At 37.7% G+C, this 20033-nt stretch overlaps 1 protein-coding gene across 6 annotated transcripts in view; it reads left to right on the top strand.

The window, feature by feature from the left end:
• CEP170 (centrosomal protein 170) overlaps nucleotides 1-20033 on the top strand; it is a 70655-nt gene that overhangs the window by 11831 nt on the left and 38791 nt on the right. For 5 of the 6 annotated variants that reach the window (XM_060272877.1, XM_060272876.1, XM_060272875.1 and 2 more), the window contains exons 2-8: nucleotides 2556-2700; nucleotides 5911-6000; nucleotides 6651-6732; nucleotides 7593-7648; nucleotides 9323-9485; nucleotides 10660-10797; nucleotides 19433-19903. In XM_060272877.1, the coding sequence (XP_060128860.1) occupies nucleotides 2596-2700; nucleotides 5911-6000; nucleotides 6651-6732; nucleotides 7593-7648; nucleotides 9323-9485; nucleotides 10660-10797; nucleotides 19433-19903 (1105 nt within the window). In that variant the 5' untranslated portion in view covers nucleotides 2556-2595. The remainder of the gene's footprint in view (nucleotides 1-2555; nucleotides 2701-5910; nucleotides 6001-6650; nucleotides 6733-7592; nucleotides 7649-9322; nucleotides 9486-10659; nucleotides 10798-19432; nucleotides 19904-20033) is intronic. The other variant, XM_060272878.1, reaches the window with a different exon arrangement.

The following is a 20033-nucleotide window of genomic DNA, read 5'->3' as shown; positions in this document are numbered from 1 at the left end:
GTGCTAGAAAAATGAGCACAGTTTCAGGACACATTCCAGCCAGGCAAAATAACTACAGGGCATAGTACCTTAGAGGAGTGTGTCCTAGGGGGGCATAGGTGTGGTCTGGGGAGGGTTCAAGTGCCTCATAGACAACTGCGTTCAGCCCCAGATCCTGAGATTTCCCACCAGTTCTATGGTTTCAGTCTTACTGAACAGGTGTGGATTGGACCACAAGTACCACCGTGACCCACTTATTCGTAAATATGCATAGGATTGTGTTCTTGGTTTTTCTTTCAACCAGCTTTTATACAGTAGGTTGACAAGAGTTCTAAGAAGACGTTTAAAATATGTATCTGGGTTGCAAATCTGTCACTATTCTGCCAGTTCGCTTATTGCTAGGTGTAGCAGTAAAGTTTGAGGCTGCCATCAGCCTTTTATCTCTGCAAGTGCTACCTAAAGCTACTATGACTGCCAGGAATAAAAAAAATATACAAACCCTTCTCAGGTATTTTAATTTATTCTGTTCATCAACAGTTGCTACAGTGCTCTGATTAATCAGTCCTGACCTAGTTGTTTCTGTTTGTTTATTTATTTTTAAAAACCTTCCTGTTCAATATCAATATATAATGTTATCTGGGTTTACATTTTTAAATTTAATATGTTTCACTGCTAGTTGTATTTTTATCAGCATATTTGTAATCCTGCCAGTTGCTAAAAGTATAGTCTGCTTGTTTGTTTGTGTTCTTCCAGATCTTTTAGATTCTGCTCTATTTTAAGTCACAGCACAATATTTGTTTCAAAATCCACAGTAGGAGAATACCTTTATTAGGTCAACCAAAATGCCATACAGTAGCGAGCAAGATTTTGAGCTGTCCCAAAATCAGGCTAGGTGGTAAGCAAAACACATGGGCCCCTGTAGCAACCGCACAGCATGTGGCACACTTCTGTTTAGGGTTAATGTCATTTCATTCCATTTCACCGCTACTGTACTAACTTTCCTCCCTACCCCATCCAAAACTCAGCATTGCATGCTGACTGAGCTTGATCAGTTCTCATGAGCCTGTTTCAATGATTTGTATATGATTTTGGTGGATAGTGTGGGGTAGATGTACCCAATCCTACCTATATAAAAATATTGAATTTTCTCATTGATGTCTAATGGCAGCACTCTCTTCTGTCTCTACGTCAATCTGTAAATGACATACCTTGATAATGAGAGAGATCAGTATTCACACTCTCTTTTTTAAACAAACTTTATTGAAAATTTTAAAAGCCGTTCTAAACTCTTGAAATCTATATGTGTCTTCCCTCCCTCTCTAGCCACTTTGTTCCATTTCCCCTACCAGAACTCATAGTGTACAAAATAAAGGGGTGCCATAATGTTTTTCTGGCTTGGCTTGGCTTGGCTTTTCCTTTTGTAGTCACAACATTGTTAGTCAATTTCTCAAGGAAGGCAGCATTCCAAAATTTTCTCTTGTCAGTGAGCATTCTATGACATTGAGTTTGTACAGAGCTATTTTGGGGTTTCCTTCCTTGGGTTTTTCCCCTAAAGATTTTTGGAGTTTTGGCAAACCTTGGGACTATCCCAAGTGTACTGATGCATCTCTCGTGTGTGAGTGGTAGCATTTTAATTGTATCATCAAGAGCATGAGAAGCCTTGAAGCAGAAATCATTACTTGAAATAAATTTTGCCATATGTTGTTAAAACATCCTCTGCTTACCGAAAACCGATGATCATTTTTTTACAGCCTTGTAAAGCTACTGAACTTCTTGCATTCATCCCTATTAATTGAATAAATCTATGAGGAGAAACTGGCTCATGTTTATGCATGGTGTAGTGGTTAAGAGCGGTAGACTCATAATCTGGGGAACTGGGTTTGCATCTCGGCTCCTCCACATGCAGCTGCTGGGTGACCTTGGGCTAGTCACACTTCTCTGAAGTCTCTCAGCCCCACTCACCTCACAGAGTGTTTGTTGTGGAGGAGGAAGGGAAAACGAGATTGTTAGTCGCTTTGAGACTCCTTAGGGTAGTGATAAAGCAGGATATCAAATACAAACTCTTCTTCTTCTAAGCCACGGTGTTCACAATTAGAGATGGGAAGGCCTGGGGGGAACAGAAAAATGGGGGGACCCAGATTTCTTTCAGGGTTTTTACCAAAGCCTTTGGGGGGAAAAACAGGGGGGGAAACCTGGTCCCGGTCTCCCCCCCCCCATTTTCCCGGGTTCCCCCATCTCTATTCACAATGCATTAGTGTGTGTGGGAAATGTGTATATTTTTCATGTACCATATTTATGTACATGTATTGGGCAGCTGTGATTGATAATAGCAGACTCCCAATGTGTGTTGTGTGGAAAAGTAGATGGGTATCCTTCACACATGGTGTGCATGTTTATTTCCTTGCATCTGTGTATGAAAAGGCAGTTTGTGAAGCTATCCTTATAGCTGAAAATCGTGTGTTAGTTGTGTTGTCCAGCTTCTCTGTGTTGGAAAATATACAAACCCTATTAGGAACAATAACTGAAGATAAAAATAACTATAAAATATTTCTCTCTTTATCTGTTTCTTATTGCAGGATGACGTAGCCTTGTGAGGATTTATCAGCTAAGCAGAAAATGAGCTTAACATCTTGGTTTTTGGTGAGCAGTGGAGGCACCCGTCATAGGCTGCCACGAGAGATGATTTTTGTGGGAAGAGATGACTGTGAGCTGATGTTGCAGGTAATTGTGTCAGTTCTCCCAACTGTGAATGCTGGAAGTTGAGATTTTATACCCTTGATACATATTTCTTTTTGAGGATTATATTTTGAAATGCTAAGTGTTTTGCTGCTCCAGTCTTTAACTTCTAATAAATTAATCTTTCTTCCACACTGTAGAACAGGATTATAGGGACTGCATAGTATTAGTTTGCTTTAGTTAGTGGACATGTGCACATGGCATGAGTCTAACATGTGGCTGAGTAATAAACATATAGACCTATGGGCCATTCTGATCATGAAGTGAGAACATAACCTCTCTGTCTACAGTAGGCCTTCAGACAAGCAGGAAATTGGGTAGCAATATGAGAATATTTGAGTTACATTATAGTTGTGAATTAATTCCTGATTAAAGTTCATAGAAATGTGAAGGTCTAGAAAAAAATCAGGATTAATCCCTTTCCCCCATTTTTTTATTTCCTCAAGTCCTGAACTAGAAAAAAATGAAATCTGAAAACACTTTTTAAAATAATGAAACACTTTGCTCTAAAAAGTAATTTTGTTAACACAGTAGCAAGTTCCAGAACATACATATATTAATTTTGTAGCAGTATGGAGACTAGGAGATATATTGTATCTTAAGCATTCGTGGAACAGAACCCTTTTCAAAGCCTTTGAACTAGAGCAGGCATAAGGCAAGCTCGGCCCTCCATATGTTTTGGGGCTACAACTCCCATCATCTCTGACCACTGGTCCTGTTAGCTAGGGATGATGGGAGTTGTAGTCCCAAAACATCTGGAGGGCCGAGTTTCCCTATGCCTGAACTAGAGACTGTAGGCTACACATCTGTTTGTCTGTAAAATGCAGGAAAGCTCTTTGTTATACAGTGCGTACCTTGGGTTAAGAACTTAATTCGTTCCGGAGGTCTGTTCTTAACCTGAAACTGTTCTTAACTAGAGGCGTGCTTTCGCTAATGGGGCCTCTTGCTGCCGCTGTGCTGCCAGCATACAATTTCCGTTCTCATCCTGGAGCAAAGTTCTCAACTCGAGGTAACTCTTCCAGGTTAGCAGAGTTTGTAACCTGAGGCATTTGTAACTTGAGGTACCACTGTATATCCAGTACTCACTGCTGCAGATCTGTTTGTTCCAAATTTCAAAACAAATTAGTAGCGCTAAAGACATTGCTTCAATGTTTGATTGGATTATTGGAATAATTTGTCATCTGGAAGCTTTGCAAGGAGATTTAGGCTCATGGTAGTTCCAGAAGTGCAACTCTTCAATTCATGGAGCAACTACCCTGAGTCCCACCCTTCATGTTCCTAGTACTGTACTATTTAAATGTTTCCCCATATACTCCCATATCTATATGGGAAGCTTAGGAAAATAGGATTTTCCCATGACTTCAAAACTGAATCTTTTTACATCTTAGTTCACATGTTTTGTGAAGTAAATTTGGCTACCACTTAAATGGTTAAAGTAGAAGGTACTATGTATTAAAATCACCTCTGTACTAAAAGCATCTTTGTAGCTTTTATAATTATAAATCACCATCTAAGTAAGGCATCAAAAGCAGTGTTCCATAGCAAGCATTCACCTACATTTGAGTGTCTTCAACAAATAATATAAATTATTAATATGGATAAATAGCTTTAAAATCTTACGTGACCAGTCTCTGCTGGAATGTTAAAATTAGGCTAAGCAGCTGTGTAGGCTACTGGGAAGTCTAGTAGCGCTGCACTCAGTGAGCACATCAGTACAGTGCAGTGTAGCAATCAATCTGTGTCATCTATAGGTGACTAGATTTGACTAGATTTGACTCAAGCAGATTTGTGCTGCTGCCAGTTAAACACATCTTTTCAGGTAGGCACTTGCAGTCTTAGAATTATAAAGTAAGAATCCTGTTTTCTAGTTTCTCTAAATTATTGAATGACTGATAGAACTGCATATACACTTCATAGAGGTACACAGTTATGTCCAGATCAGAGGGATGGTACTCTAGTCAGCCACTTAGTGTTAAGCAATTTAGTCATGAGTGATATAGATCTCTGTTGAGGGTATTGCAGATTCAAAGTTTGTTTCTCAGAACAGTTGCTGTGATGGAATCTCAGCCAGGTTGGGACGATCAGTTTAATACACTGAAATATGAACAAGCTTCTTAGCCTTTACTTTTTGGAGCATTACCTGATGTTTTCATACAAGTAATTTGACACAGAACTGGTTCAGATCAGATGAGCTTAATAAGCCAAGATATGAACAAACATTTTTCGTGCGCACCTTGTTTCCCCCTTTGCAACATGAACAAACAAGGAAGTCTTCACTTTCCATTTTCATCCAATTTGGGAAACTGGGAGTGTTTAATATCCTGTCTTGGTCTGAAGCTGGTAACCAAAGTTTTACAGTTTGATGAGAAAAGCTGTGATTCATCATATGCTTCCTGGTTAATCATGGCTCATAAGAGCAGAGAAGCAAAGGGGTTATGTTATATACATGTGATAAAGGCTTATTCATATCTCAGGTTATGGGAATCTTCAAAATTTGGAGGTTAGACTGCTGTTAAGGATGTTGGGCAAGGTCTCCAAATTTGTTCCAATATGAACACCAGCAGGGTAAAAATTCTGGTTTAGTTACTATTTTTTTAAAAAAAACAAAAACTAAATTTAGTATGTTCAGTTTATCTGCATAGCTGGGAGAATAGAGGAAGGAAGTTCACATTACCTTTTTCACTACATGCTATACTGATGAGAACACAATTTAGAGAGTGTTCTTGATTTTCTGTTAGATAATTTATTGCCCACAAACCTGTTTCCATTATTATTCAAGGTTATTAAACAACAAATATTTCCTATTTTCTACTGAGTTATCTATTTTAAAAGAACAGCTAGCTAGCTATAGAAATATTCCCTCCAGATCTGATCATTTTCACTGTTTTGCTGAGCTTCCTGACAGTCACACTACCTCTCTGCAGATTATGCAAATCTCAGCCTTTAAAATAAACAGCTTTTCTAGTAATTGTCACTGTCAGCTGTTTTTGAACAATTCCATTGGCTTTTATTTTTAGTCCCTGTATCAGGTTAAATTTCCCTTCTCTAACCTTAAAAGTCCTTCACAACATTAGTCTCATAACTTTTTCCTAGTAGCTTCATGGTGTCATTTGAAACAACTAAGATTTATGAATTCCTTACTTAATCCATATTTATATTAATAGAAATTACAATGTTATCTTCTAAATATTTCAGTCACGTAGTGTGGACAAGCAACATGCTGTAGTCAACTATGATGCCTCTACTGATGAACACTTGGTAAAGGATTTAGGCAGTCTGAATGGGGTAAGATAAACATGATGGTTCTGTTTTCAGGATGTAATTCAGCTTTAACAATTTAGAGAGCTCTGAACAAATATTTTTGATTACTTAAGTTGAAAGAAATGAAGAATCATTACTTTAAACACTATACCCTTATGGTATATTACAAATTGTGTGTGAAGCACCCCACAGTTTTAGAAAGGTGGGGCTTAAACTTTAAGCAGATCTTTGAAGTCTACAAGGAGGCAGGAATCAGCAAAACTAAAAACAAAAAACCCACCCACATTCCACTCACAGAAGCATCTAGTTCATGGGGTTCTGCCCTAGATCCAGTCTAACAAAATCATAAATGCCATGTATCTTTTGAGAAAGGTATCTTGCTATTGTGGGAACAGCTTGTGTTAACACAGCAAGTTTATAGCATATTTCATTAACAGATTCATTGTAAGTAATTCATGATAGGCCCAGGGCATGTTGGCATTAAATAAAGGCAGATCTCTATATATGCACATATCCTTTCTGAATTTTTTATTGGGCAAGTAAGGTTGATTTTATAATATTTTCAGTAATTGAATAGTGACATGTGGTACCATGACTTTACAAGAAGAATTATATTCACATATAGAAGTTCATTACTGGTAGAAGGTATAATATGTTTCTTCTTTTTCCACCAGACATTTGTCAATGATGTTCGAATTCCAGAACAGACATATATCACTCTAAAACTTGATGATAAATTGAGATTTGGATATGATATCCTTTTTTTAAGAGAATGAGTTAGTGCTATGTTTGCCTTTAAAAAGAGTTCTTCCTGAATTTACATATTAACAATTCTATTTAATTTTTTGGGTAAGCTGTTCTGGGTACTTGAGTGGGGTGTAAATGTAACTACTGAATAACAATAATAAGAGAGTAGAGGTGCATTTCGGAATTCACAAACCAAGTGGCAGAAAGAAATGGATTAAAAATCTTATCTCTGAAATGTTGAGATAACTAAAAACGAATTGTCATGGTTGTTAGTATAGCAGTATGTCAAGGCTTTACTGTCAGAAACCAGATATACTTGAAGACCTTTCCATATAGTCGTACAGATTCGCGAGGTTGTAGCCAACACTATTGGTTCTGCTCATGCAACAGAACTTGCCCCTCTCCTCTACCTTGAAGTTGCTGCACAATAAAGATGGGACTAAATTTAGGAAGCTTCATATTGCAGGGAGCAAACAAGCAACTCTCAACTTTACCTGTTTTATGTTTCAAATCAAATTAAGGTTTGGTTTGATGTCAAAATTAGGGAAATACTTAAAATGCTCATATATTTTGCTGTTATGGGCATACATATTCATTGGTTGACAGTAACTAGAATTATTTTGCTTATGCTAAACATCCACATGAAATAAATTTGCTAGCATAAATTAATGAAGAACAACATAATAGAATATTTATCAATGCAGTCCCCTTAATTCATAAATAGGAGCAATGTCATTTTATCTTCTAAACCTTGGAGGCTGCAAGCAATATTTTGCTCCCCAAAACCATATACTGTACTTATCATAAAATTTGAAGTTTCTAATGGACTTAGACAAATATCACTAAATTTCCTTATCGCATTGTACATACTAATCTTTTTACTGTAGTCAGAGGAGAGATGAGAGTTCCTGAAGAAGCCCTTAAGGTATGCATTTTCTGTCACTTTTAACTCTCTGTTCATTCTGTCTATATGTGTCTTTGGTTCTCTGAAGATTTGTAGTTGGCATAAATGAAGATACACACAGGAAGGTGGTGGACAGAAGAGGAAAGGACCTCCATAAGAGGCAGACCTGATAAGTTCCCTCACGGTGTGAGGCTGAGGAAAGAGGGGTTAGCTCTTCTCTGTGTGAAATAAGGATTAATATATAATTGTGAGACAGGGCTTGGTATTGCATATTCATTTAGTTTTCCTTCTTCCTTTCCTTATTTTTCTTTCGGTTTGTTTCTTATCTTTCTTTTTTTTAATTAGCTTGGTTTTTATTGTATCTTATGTTGAAAACTCTCAATGAAAAAGTAATTAAAAATAATAATAATAATAAAGAAGTGCTTGAGGTAAAAATATATAGCCCACATTTATTGTTTCTCAGGTTAGACTGCTGCACTCCTAAAGCCTGAGTCTCACTAAGCAGCAGCCCCCATGCAAGCATTTGGGGAGATTGTGTGACTGCTGTTTGATTGCTGCTGCTATGCTTGCAGTTTGAATGAACTAGTGCCTCCCTGTAGGAGCTTTTGCATACCCTGAAGGAAATTCTCCCTGCATCTACTCCACATTAGCAATCAGCACCTCCAAACCATAGCAGGGAGGCTTTTTACCAAATCGTTCCCTGAACATTTCCTAGCAAGCAAAAATGAGTCGTCATTTCACCCAATCAGTCCCCAAAATAACTGCTGTTTTGCCTAGTGTGTTAAATAGAGCTGGAAATGTTTGGGGTTACATTGCAGTTAGAAGTAAAAAAATTCCCAACAACGTGTGTGTATGTGTGGGGAGACCCTGAAGTGTGAAATAGAAAATATCAGTTTTCTTTTATTTCCTTTTCAGTTATTTCTGTTTCCCTGCATAAGTGTAACAACTATGTTAACCTCCTAAGATGAATTGTGTTTTCACCATAAAGTTCTGGATAGATGTTCGTAATTTGGAGACCACTTTAAGTGTTTCTTTTTTTGTAAAGCAGTAGCAAAGCTAGGGAAGTTGGTTTGAAAAGAAGGGCTTGTCAGAAAGAAGGTGAGCAGGCAAAGGAGTCTGTTGTCAAGCAGGAAAGGAGGGAAGGCTACTTATAGAAATGCACCAATCACAGTTTCTTAGCCCAGGGAACAATTTCATTTTCTAGCTACCCTTGCCTCATGCATTCTTTTCTAGTTGCTTGTCAAGCAAGTGGCTGGGGTGTCAACAAAAGCAAGTATTACGTTAGGATCCTGGAATCTGACATAACAACAAACCACAGTTAAAGTGAGCTGCAGTGCATAAATCAACAGCAAACCATGGTGTCTTTTCTTTAATTGAACAATAGTTAATTTCCTGAGCCAGGTTCATATATTCAGACAGATAAGTCAGCTAAGAAACACAACCTGTGTCTCAGTGTTATCTGCAAATGCAACCAGTTGGTTTAGAATCAATATATTGCGTGATACCCAACTTAAGTTGATCCAGTACAAACAATGGACTTAGGTAACTTAAGTTTGTTGATTTGAGCGGGTCTGCTTTGAATATGGCTAATATTGAATACTTTGAGTGATTCATTTTATAGTAGTTTATTAACACTTAATGTTGAATACTTAATGTTCTGTTGCTTTGCTTGATGGGGGATTATCTAATATACAGCATGAGAAGTTTACAAGTCAACTGCAGCTATCTCAAAAATCCTCGGAGGCAGAAGGATCAAAGCTAACCAGTGCCAAATCTACACAGCCAAAGGTACAAGACACCATTGTTGAAGTGCACCACAAAGTTATAGACACACTGAAATCTGAAGAGAAAGCAGCAGGTGAGAGAAATAAATTTGTACAGTTCTAGCTATTAAAATATATTAACTTTTGACAAGCCACTGTAAGATGTAAGATGTTTTGAGTTAGGTAAGGTCTAGAGGAGTTGGGCCATCAATTGCCTCATATGCCACTGTAAAAATTGCTAGGTTTGTTTCTTACTTTGTAATAGTACCTAATGGTTATAGTTCTACAAAGAAATTTCCATTCTGTATAGTCGCCTAGTAGGAAAGAACTCCTCATTCTGTATCACTTGCCTCTAGCAGTGTGCTTTTCTGGCTGTTACGGCAGAAATAGAAACAAAAAGCTACAATTAACTGTCAGATCCCTTGTATTTCTTAAATCAGCTTGGCTTTGCTATCTGACACATTGCATTGTATGTGTTTTCATTTTAAAGGGAATGAAATTTTGTTGTAGCAGCTTTGAAGTCCGGTGAATGATTTATTACTTTTATTAAAACAAGTATTTCTTTGTCAAACTACCATATTTGGAGACATTAAAAAAAATTAAAAGGAGGAAAGTGGAAAATAATTATTCATTGTGAAGCAAAGGGGCCTTCCTTGTTAGCATCCATCTGTCTGAAGACACAATGGAGTGTGCATCTAAGGGTTAAGTCAAACCGCTGCAATAGCAGCACCAGCGTACCCTCCCTAGGTCACAAGCCTGGGCAGTGTGTATGGAGGTCCTGGGCTGGTCAGCCTCATTGATGTGGCCCAAAGGAAAGCAGAGCAATATGATTGGCACCAATTGGCTGCAGGAGTTGTTGGAAACAGGTGTACAAGGCACAATCCAACCAGACTCCACTCCGGATTTGTGTAGGTTTTACTTCCTAAGATAAGTAAATATAATCCCACAAAATATCCCACAAGGAAGTGGAGGTTTAGGATCAGAATTTTCCTTCTCCTAGAAGGATTCCAGGTTGATGAGCTGCCCCTCAAAGAAATGAGCCCAGCTCAGTTAAATGTGTGTGAGCAGCTAGGCAAGCAATATGTTAGCACATTTTATCCAGAATGTAGATAGCTTAGGCTGTTTACACACTCCCATGTACTCTGCATCCTGGTTTTGGAAGCAGTGTAAACACAACATTAGCCACAATCCATCTCTATTCTTTACCATTTTTTCATAGTGTCACTCTTGCTGCTCCAAATGAATAATCTATTTTGTTTGTTTATATAGATCTTTCTGCCATGCCTCCTCGGGGCACACCATTATATGGGCAACCATCATGGTGGGGTGAGGATGAAGCTGAAGAACAGAATGGTTACAAACCTGATAGTAAACCTGAAGAGAAAATACAAGAAACTGGAGTTTTAGGTAAGGTTATTTATAAAGAGAGCCATTTGTAGCTTTTCCCCACCTCCATTTCACATCTGGTAGGCCTGGTATATATTCTAAGTCAGTCCACATGTCTAAGAAAATAATGGTAAAAGAACAATGTCTACAGTAAATTCAAGCATAAAATTCATGTAAACTAAATACTTGCCATTCTGGTGTGGGAGGAAGAAGAAAATATCACTAAACCGCGGGGCCCTGTGTCTGTGTACATATTGGCATCTTTCAGTGGAGGTTGGATCAGTCAGTGGCAATGGCTGGGTGGCAGGTTTCGTTCACAATGTGCCAGTCATATCAAGTGTCATAGTTTTGTTTTCCCCCTCCATAGGAGTTAATGACAGCCATTCACTTATCTAAGGGAAATTAACAATGCATGTCAGCTCAGAAGTAAGTCCCACTGAGTTCAAAGTGACTTACTCCCAGGAAAATGTGTATAAGATTGCAACCTAAAAGTGTATTCTTGGGGACTAAGAACTATAAAGCCAGTTTCTCAATGAAAACAAGTTTTGTCTATTCCCAAGAACCTTTCTGATTCAGTGTTCAGTATTTATTGTGTTGTACAAAACTTTAAAGATATGAATTGTTTCCTCTAGGAATTATATTGTTGTGCAGTAATGTGCTAAAGATGGAATCGAGCCACTGGCTTTTGTACCTTTCAGATATCCAGGGATTGAGAGGGTGCTCAATGGAATTCAATTAGTATACTTTTGATGTGATCGAAACGTTTTTTACAAACCAGAATATTAGCCACTTGGTAGTAGACATTTAAGTAATGAAAATGGATATGGATATAGACTACTAAATCTATGCAACGGAAAGTGTATGTGAATAAAATGTATGCATTGGAAAGACATGTCTCTTGTTACATATTTGGGAAAACAAAGCAGTTTTTCTGAAAATAGTTTTACAGTATTTGTGCTTTTGGCTGTGTGTGGTTTCTGTCTACAGTTTCTATAGCATGTTACTGTAATTCCCCCCCCCTATAATGTTAAGTATTTCAAATACCTGTGCTATAAAATATAGGTATAGAGTTCTTTTCTGGTGAATTAGGGAGGCTGTAATCATATGGTCACTTACCTAGAAGTAAGTCCTGTTGAATATAAAAATTCAGGATTGTACTGCAAAGCTCAACCGTAGGAGTCTATACAACCCACACTCCCCGCCCCTCAGTGTTATTGGACTACAGAGCTCATCCTGGACTCTTGGCCATATCAGCTGGGGCAGTTAATTTGAGTCCAGTTTCATCTGGAGGGTCAAGTGTTCCCCATCTCTGGCATAGCCCAAGCTTATGGAGATACATGCGGGTGCGTGTTTCCACAGTTAACATGTAGCTGGAAAATGATACCGTATTAGCATACCCTTGCCCACTGCTCGGTTTCATTGGTTAGGCCTTGCAAGTGGGCTGGGGAAATACTTATATAATTATGTTTCTACAAGTTATCTGTGAAATGCATATTAGTGGTGCTTATACATCTCCCCCTATTGTCTAGTTTAGGCTTTAGTAAGGGCTATTTGTTAGTTCAGTGATAAGAAAAGTTAACAACCCTACTTAAACTCACTAATGTGTCCCACATTCTTGTTGTTGCACCTGAAAATAGGTTGGCCTGTCAGTTATGTTCAACTAAGTCATTCTTAGACCTGTTGAAATCAATAGAATTAAGTTAGTGATGACTAGCGTTCATTGAATATAATGGTTCTACTCCAAGTATGATTTAGTCAGATAGAACCACATAGTTATTACAGCCTTCTGTCATTGTCTAATCATGTTTTAATAATATATTCAGTGTTTCAAGGGGGAAAACCTGACATGTATATATTGAAAATCTTTATATTCAATATTGCCTTTATATTCAATATTGTTTTTGGAGTTAGGGTAAGCAATGTGCAGATTGTGCCATAACTATTGCCATTCAAGATAGTGAATATCAAATTGGATAGTGAGTAAAATATTACTAAAGTAGATGAAAAATCCAACAAAATGTCAAATGAAGTTTAATGTAAGCCTAAAATGTTGTTCAGTGGGGCAAATTATTCTAACCACATGTACATTGATGGGTTCTGAATTAAAGTACACTAACCAGGAAAGAGAACTTGGGGTCACTGTGGATCATTAAACAAAAATGTCAACTGAGTCAGTAGCTGTGAAAAAGGCAAAGGATCAAAAATGAAAACTCAAATATTGCCTTGTCTTAATACAAGTCTGTGCAGCTACATTTGGAGTACAGTACGCAGTTTTAGTTGCCACATCTAAACAATTAAAAAGTGTATCTATCTATCTAAAATACGGTAGAGCTGCAAATGCTACAAATAAGTGCACACAAATGATTACTGGGCTGGAGCAACTTCCCTACATAGACTACTTAGCTTTTTAGTTTAGAAAAAGGGCAAGTAAGGGGCAACATGATAGAAGTTTACAAGATTACAACTGATGTGGAGAAAGTGGATAGAGAAATATAGGTCATTTGCATGCTGGAGCCCCCATGCAATGTTTTCATTACTGGGCTGGACCTAATAACCACCATTTATCCACCGAAACAGCTTTGCCTGGTAATTTACCAAAAATGCAGTGGTGGCAGAGAAATGCACTTTTTTTGCTGCTGCCACTTCCACATGGTAGGTGCAGTTATCACCAATCAGTGTTTGATTCCATTCACTCTGGGACTTGCGCCACCTGTGCTCCAACCATTGTCCAACCCATTACATAGGATGGAGCTCATCTGAGTACCAAGTTTCTACAGATTGGAGAGACACTCTGGAGCAATCACATCAGTAGCTTTCCTTGTCATTCAATAACAAGCTTAAGACATCTACAGGAGCACTAGCTTTTGTTGACAGTTGAGGCTGTGCACATCACCACGGTCAATCAATCCTCCATGTAAAAAAAAAAAAAGTAAGAAAAATTATCTTGCATTTTGGATGAAAGTTCCATGAGTAGGAATGAGCCAGAATCTATATGTGAATATATCTGCAGAATCAACATCAATTTTTATTCCACTGATATGTTTTTCACATGTAATTGGTCCTTCATTCTCATTTCTTCATGAAACATAAATGTTACATTGGAGTTTGCATGCAGTTTGCTATATAAATATGATTTAAAAAACATTTTCTCGGGCATAGATTTAATGGTATTCAATGTGAGATTTTGGTCTACTTCATAGCAGCTAGTTCATAAATTAAAGGCTAGGTTGTTTATGTTAATAATTTTTGTAAGTAACTTAAAACAAGCCTGAACTGGCATACCCAGTTCTTCTGCTTCACCTCTTTGCACTTCTGAAAAATGGTATTGTTTTGAAGAGAAAGTATATAATATAGCAGATGGGGCATGGTTTAATGAGGAGATTGATATAGGAGATTAGTTTCTGCTAAGCCAACTAGATACAATTAGCCTTTATAGACTTAAGTTAATAAGATTATTTTGGTATTACTGTTGAAACCTCTAATGGAAAATTGTTCCAGCAAGCAAACCTCAGTGGGTTCAGATCAGGTGTTACAGACTTTACTTTTGGTATATTTGATAATGTTGATTTGTTTTCTCTACTATGGATCCAGAAGACAACATGATTTTGGATGGTGCAGATACACATGCATTACACATACAATGTACTACTGTATTTTAAACTACCTATTACTCTTATTTGTGACCTTTTTATATCTTACTGTAATGTAATATATCCTTACAAAAATAAGTGCCTACCTGAGTGTGCTGAATGTTTCTAGCTTTTTAGTAACATACTTTATTTCAAGGCTATAAGCTTTCAATTATCTTTGGCAGTTAAATATGGTACTCTATAAACATCAAGATTCCTGGTGTGCTCTGATCTGATCTCCAAGAGTGCTGAAGTCTATTGTTGATTCCAAAAACTCAAGTTTATAATGGATTGTGCTGATTCAAGCCTTCCCTTCTATGAGAAAAGAATATTGGTATGATTTATGGTCCTGAATTTGAAAGAGGTATATAAGTTATCTTTGCATTAGTCACTTCTTGGAACGGATTCTCCTTCCAAAGCCTACAGCACATTTTTCAGATTGATAATAGTTTCAGACTGGGATAAATATTGAATAATAGTAACTGGATTTTCTTGCAGGGGAAAAATAATGTAATTTTCAAAAAAAAAACATTCATGGAGCAAACAGACACTGCATGATAAGCAACACAAGAAAATTCAGTGGGTTGTATCCAATGGTAGCTTTGTCTTAATGAAAAGTGCTCTCATTGGTGTAAGCTGTGGCACTCCATTTATGCTGATCCTACTGCAGTCCTCCCTGCTGTCCATGAAATGACCATTACATGCAACGTAGGGTATTAATTTAAAGGAAAAGTCTTTTCCAGTCCCAAATATGGCTGACTAGACTGGTTTTGAAACAAAATCAATCCACTGAGCAATCCATTTTTAATTGTACCTACCTTATTTGGAGAGTTGCAAACAAAAGTCTGTGACCTTTGAGGCTAATATACTGTTCTTCACTTTGGTGCATTGAAATTGGAGCTAGATTAAAATCTGTATTTATAGATATCAGACTTTTCTGAAAGGCTCAAGCTTCTTCAGTAAGCATAAGTGAGGGATTGTGAACAAAGATTTCCTGATTTAAATATGTATCTGAAATTTGATTGTCTGCCCTTCTATGCCCGCTTGAGCCATTTTTACTAGCTGTTAAAATGTTCAGCCTTTATATCTTGTCTTTATAGCATCATCCCTTTTTGTCCTTTATGAAAGAATATCTCGGATATCAAACTACTATTTTTTCCATGGAAGAAATACAGTGGTACCTCTGGTTACGAGCTCCGCTAATCCAGAAGTAGCTGCTCCTGGTTGCAAACTTTGCCCCAGGATACAAACAGAAATCACATGCCAGAGGGAGGCCCCATTAGCGAAAGCGCGCCTCAGGATAAGAGCGGTTTCAGCTTAAGAACAGACCTCCAGAACGAATTAAGTTCGTAACCAGAGGTACCATTGTACTACATTATAGATTAATTATGTTTTAACTGAGTAGATTTGCTAGCTTTATATCGTCACTTTAAATGTTTGAGGTGACAATGCATGCTCAGCACACATTTGTAAAATTTCATCATATATAATTGTGCCATTCCTTAGGTAGACAAAATGGTACCATCAATACACAAGGAAGAGGTAATACAGCTCAGTACTGTAATCCAAGGATCTGCAGATGTATAAAAATGCTCATCTAAAACCACAACCCTGCTTTTGGAGAAAAATTCCATACAGTGGAGTGAGGATTAAATATGCTAATTGGGCATCAAATACTGGCTGATTATCGGGGGATATGAGGAAAACTTGTAATATCATAGGAGACAGCATGGCTGGTTGGCAGGAATCCTGAATGGGAGCAGTCTACACAGCAACTTTTTATTGTGGGTTCACTTATGCTATCAACTTTCTATCAAAACACAATTTCTAACTGACTTGGGTGTGGGGAGTTGCAAACACACTTTAGGGGTACTTCTGAACTTAGAAGTACTGGTGGTTAACAAAACAAAAACCAAGAACAAAACATGCTTCATTAATTATGCTTATATGTATGTGCCATTTATATATTTCTTATTTCTCGTGGTTATCCAGAGAGCTCTGAAACAAACCTCCATTTATACATTCTAGCTAGTTAAAAATATATTACAGGGAAGAAATACCCTTGAAACAATTATTGGACTGCTAAGGTCATAATGCCTTTATAACCAGCCCCACCCACAAAGAACATTACAGATTAGCTTTGTTAGTGAATATTTGCTGCTTGCAAACTTTTTATAATTTATTTCCAGCTAGATCTCTTTGATTTGATTTTCTTGGTTCTTGACTACAGCTTTCTTTGCATCTGTTACAGCACTTGCATTCTTAATGATTGTCAGATTCTATGAAACTGTACATGTTAAACAGTAAATAGCACTGTAATTCTTTAATTTTTTAACAGGTTTTAACTATGAACATGCCCCAATATTGGGAGCACTGAGCTGCCTGTTTAATAGTGAAGAATTTACAAGAAGATAGCAGAGTTGGAAGTAACTTGGCTGCCAAGCAATATATTGTAACAGAGAGTTTTTGATAAAGCACAGTACTAATGTTTCAATCTCCAGCTATTGAATTCTTCCCAGAACAGTTGAGATGATAAGTATCATTGCACTTCTGGTCTATTAACTCCCACTCCTACAGAATCCGTCTCCTTCATATAAACAAGCACTTTTACTTCTTTCAATCCAGAATCCATCCTAACTGCTTCTCCGAAAGCATCACATATCAAAACAGACTTGTTCTGTCTTTGTTCTTCCTTCCATGGACTTCCCTGCAGGCTACCCCTTATTACTTTACCCAGCTTCGCTCTTAGCTCCTGGCTTTGCTGTTAACACCTGCTCTTATTATCCTCCTGTTCCCTACCAGCTATCTGCCCTGAGCATTTCTTGCTTCCTTCACTGTGCCGTTTTCCATTGAAAGCAAAAGCTTGCTGATTTTCATCTCCAGAAGCCTCGGCTACTTTCCTGATTTTGAATCCGTAGATGCTCACATTTTGTCACTCTTGTACAAATACCATTCATTTCATGTATATCCAGTTCTGCATTGCATGGTAGTTAAGCTACTTGCCTGTCTTGTTCCCCATCACTATTATAGTACACAGTATCCTGGCAGAGAACTCATTTTTGAACTGTTAACTCTTTGCATGCTACAGTGCTTACTAGAAAAGGTAAGGATATTTAAAATCTATTAAATCTATTAAAGTGATTTAGCACAGTTCCCCAAAGCAACATCAACATCAATTCAGGAAGTTGATTTTTTAACCCACCAAAAGTAGTATACTGGTAGCTTTTGTATCTTGTGCTATAACTAAAAAATCTCTGTCATTTTATAGAGTGGCCTCAAGCCAAAGAAACAAAAGCAGAAGGTCACTTGTTAACAGGGAATTCCAACCCCATTCTCCACCCGAGACCCCTGTAAAGCTGCTCCTGAAGGTTATAGTATCCTCCAAAATAATATGGGATACAGAAATGTGGGCTGAAGCAGGAGGGAAAAATCAGTGGGACGCAACTTGAAGCATGAGAAGTTGCATATGAGCACTTTTTGATCTGGGCCAATATATGCGTTCTTGTGTGAGCAATTTTTGTTGCTTAATTAAGTGGATGTATTATAGGTCTTAATTGCATGGGAAGTGGAGGTAATCTCTTTACCAGTTTCTACCAGGGTAATTACCGAAGAAAAGATAGCCAGACAGTTTAAAAGCAATTTAAAAACCTATCTTTTCGCACAGAAAGTGGAGGAGCAAAAATGTGCATTCCAGAACAATTTTCCTAGTTCTTTTTTAGTCTTGGCAGGAGATGTTGCATAAAACTGCAAATCGTAATTGGAATAATCTTTAAAAATTGGACAAGCATTTTATATTTTAACACTGTGGTAAAACAAAGTAAACCTCATCGGCTGCTTTTCTGCTGAGGCTGAAGATCACAGGATACTGTGTACCAGTTCTCTGATCCCTTTCCAATAACATTCATTCCCCAGTGTCATCAGCTGTATGTTGCGCTGGAATTCATTAACACTTTAACATGAAATACAGCCAGCCCCGCGCCCCAGCTTTTTAGCTTCTTCTTTTTAGAGAAACAATAGTAAAATTAAATGACATGACTCCTGAAAATCATTTGAATATTCTGTTTGCTGTGCTGCCCATTTTAAAATGAATTTTGCATGACATTGTACCATTTTCATCCACAGAGCAAATATGTAAATAGATTTCTTTAAAATGTGCTAGTGTTTTGAAGTTATCTGTTTTGTTACTTTATGTGCATCTTGAAAAATAAATGATATTGCCCCTTTCAGTCATTGGAATCGACTTACCAGTGTTCACTTCAGCAGCAGTTGCTTGTGGTGCATTCAAATCTCTAATACCTGGCAAGCAAGCTTATTGTGCTGAATGCATAATGTTTTGCTAGCAGCTCCACAAAAGCTTGGATTTAGCATTTATTCAGAATGTACACTGTTCCTCTCTTCTCCTGCTTCTTTATCCATCAAAAAGCAAGATATTTACAAACTTCTGCATGTTTCTTACTGCTTATAGACGTTACATTCCATTTTAATTTTATCTTCCTTTCCTGCACTGTACTTTCGGCATTGGATTTTCAGAAGTGTCTTCAGTCACTGCCATCTAGCTTGTTTGCTTCCATTGGCAGGGATATATTAAAATCTGAATTAAAGCCAAGTTCATATTTACTCTTCAGGACTTCATGCAGATGAAGAAGACAAAGATACCCCTCCCCATGGCTCTATTCAATTGTGTAATCTTTTGATACCCATGAACTTGTTTCTTTGACATTCTTAGTGAGCTTTCTTTCCATTAGACGTGCGTACTTTCATGCCTGTCTTCAATATGGAACTATCAACAGAGAAGACTTGCAATTCTGGAGCTCTACTTTTCAGTCTTTCTGCATTGCTCGTGGGCTCCCCACAGGCAACTTGGGGACAGGATGATGGACTAAATAGACCTCTGATCAGATCTGGCAGGGCTCTTCTTATGTCCTCCCCAAGAATTGTCTCCTGGCTTTTATGTGAACTCTGAAATTCCTTGAAGCCTCGGCTTTTGCAATATTGGAGAATTTCAATTTCTTTGTTTTTCTTAATAGGATGCAGCACAGATGGCAAGCAAGCTGAGGAGCAATCTGCAGCTGCAAGTGAAGAAGAAACTTATCCTTTCTGTAGGGAGCCAAGTTATTTTGAAATCCCTACAAAGGAATCCCATCAACATTCCCAAATACCTGAGGGTACTATTCATGAGATCCCAACAAAAGACACACACATAGCAGGGGCAGGGCATGCTTCATTTACTATTGAATTTGATGACAGCACCCCAGGAAAAGTAACCATCAAAGATCATGTTACAAAATTCACTCCCGATCAGCGCCACAAATCTAAGAAGCCTTCTCCTTCTGGTGCCCAGGATCTTCCTGGGCTTCAAACTGTGATGATGGCACCGGAGAGCAAAGTGGCAAACTGGTTAGCACAAAACAATCCCCCAACAATGATCTGGGAATCAACAGAGGAAGATTCAAAAAGTATTAAGAGTGATGTTCCAGTCTACTTGAGGAGACTGAAAGGTAAAACAAATAATTTCAGCTGTATTTCTTTCCTTTGTCTTGAATATTCAGCAGTAAGTATGCTAACTGGAATTGTACACATTTACTACACTCTGTTAGAATTCTTACAGACCAGAATGTTTTAGACAAA

This window comes from Zootoca vivipara, chromosome 3 (assembly GCF_963506605.1).
Source record: "Zootoca vivipara chromosome 3, rZooViv1.1, whole genome shotgun sequence".
Taxonomy (NCBI): domain Eukaryota; kingdom Metazoa; phylum Chordata; class Lepidosauria; order Squamata; family Lacertidae; genus Zootoca; species Zootoca vivipara.
This window is presented reverse-complemented; position numbering and strand designations above follow the sequence as displayed.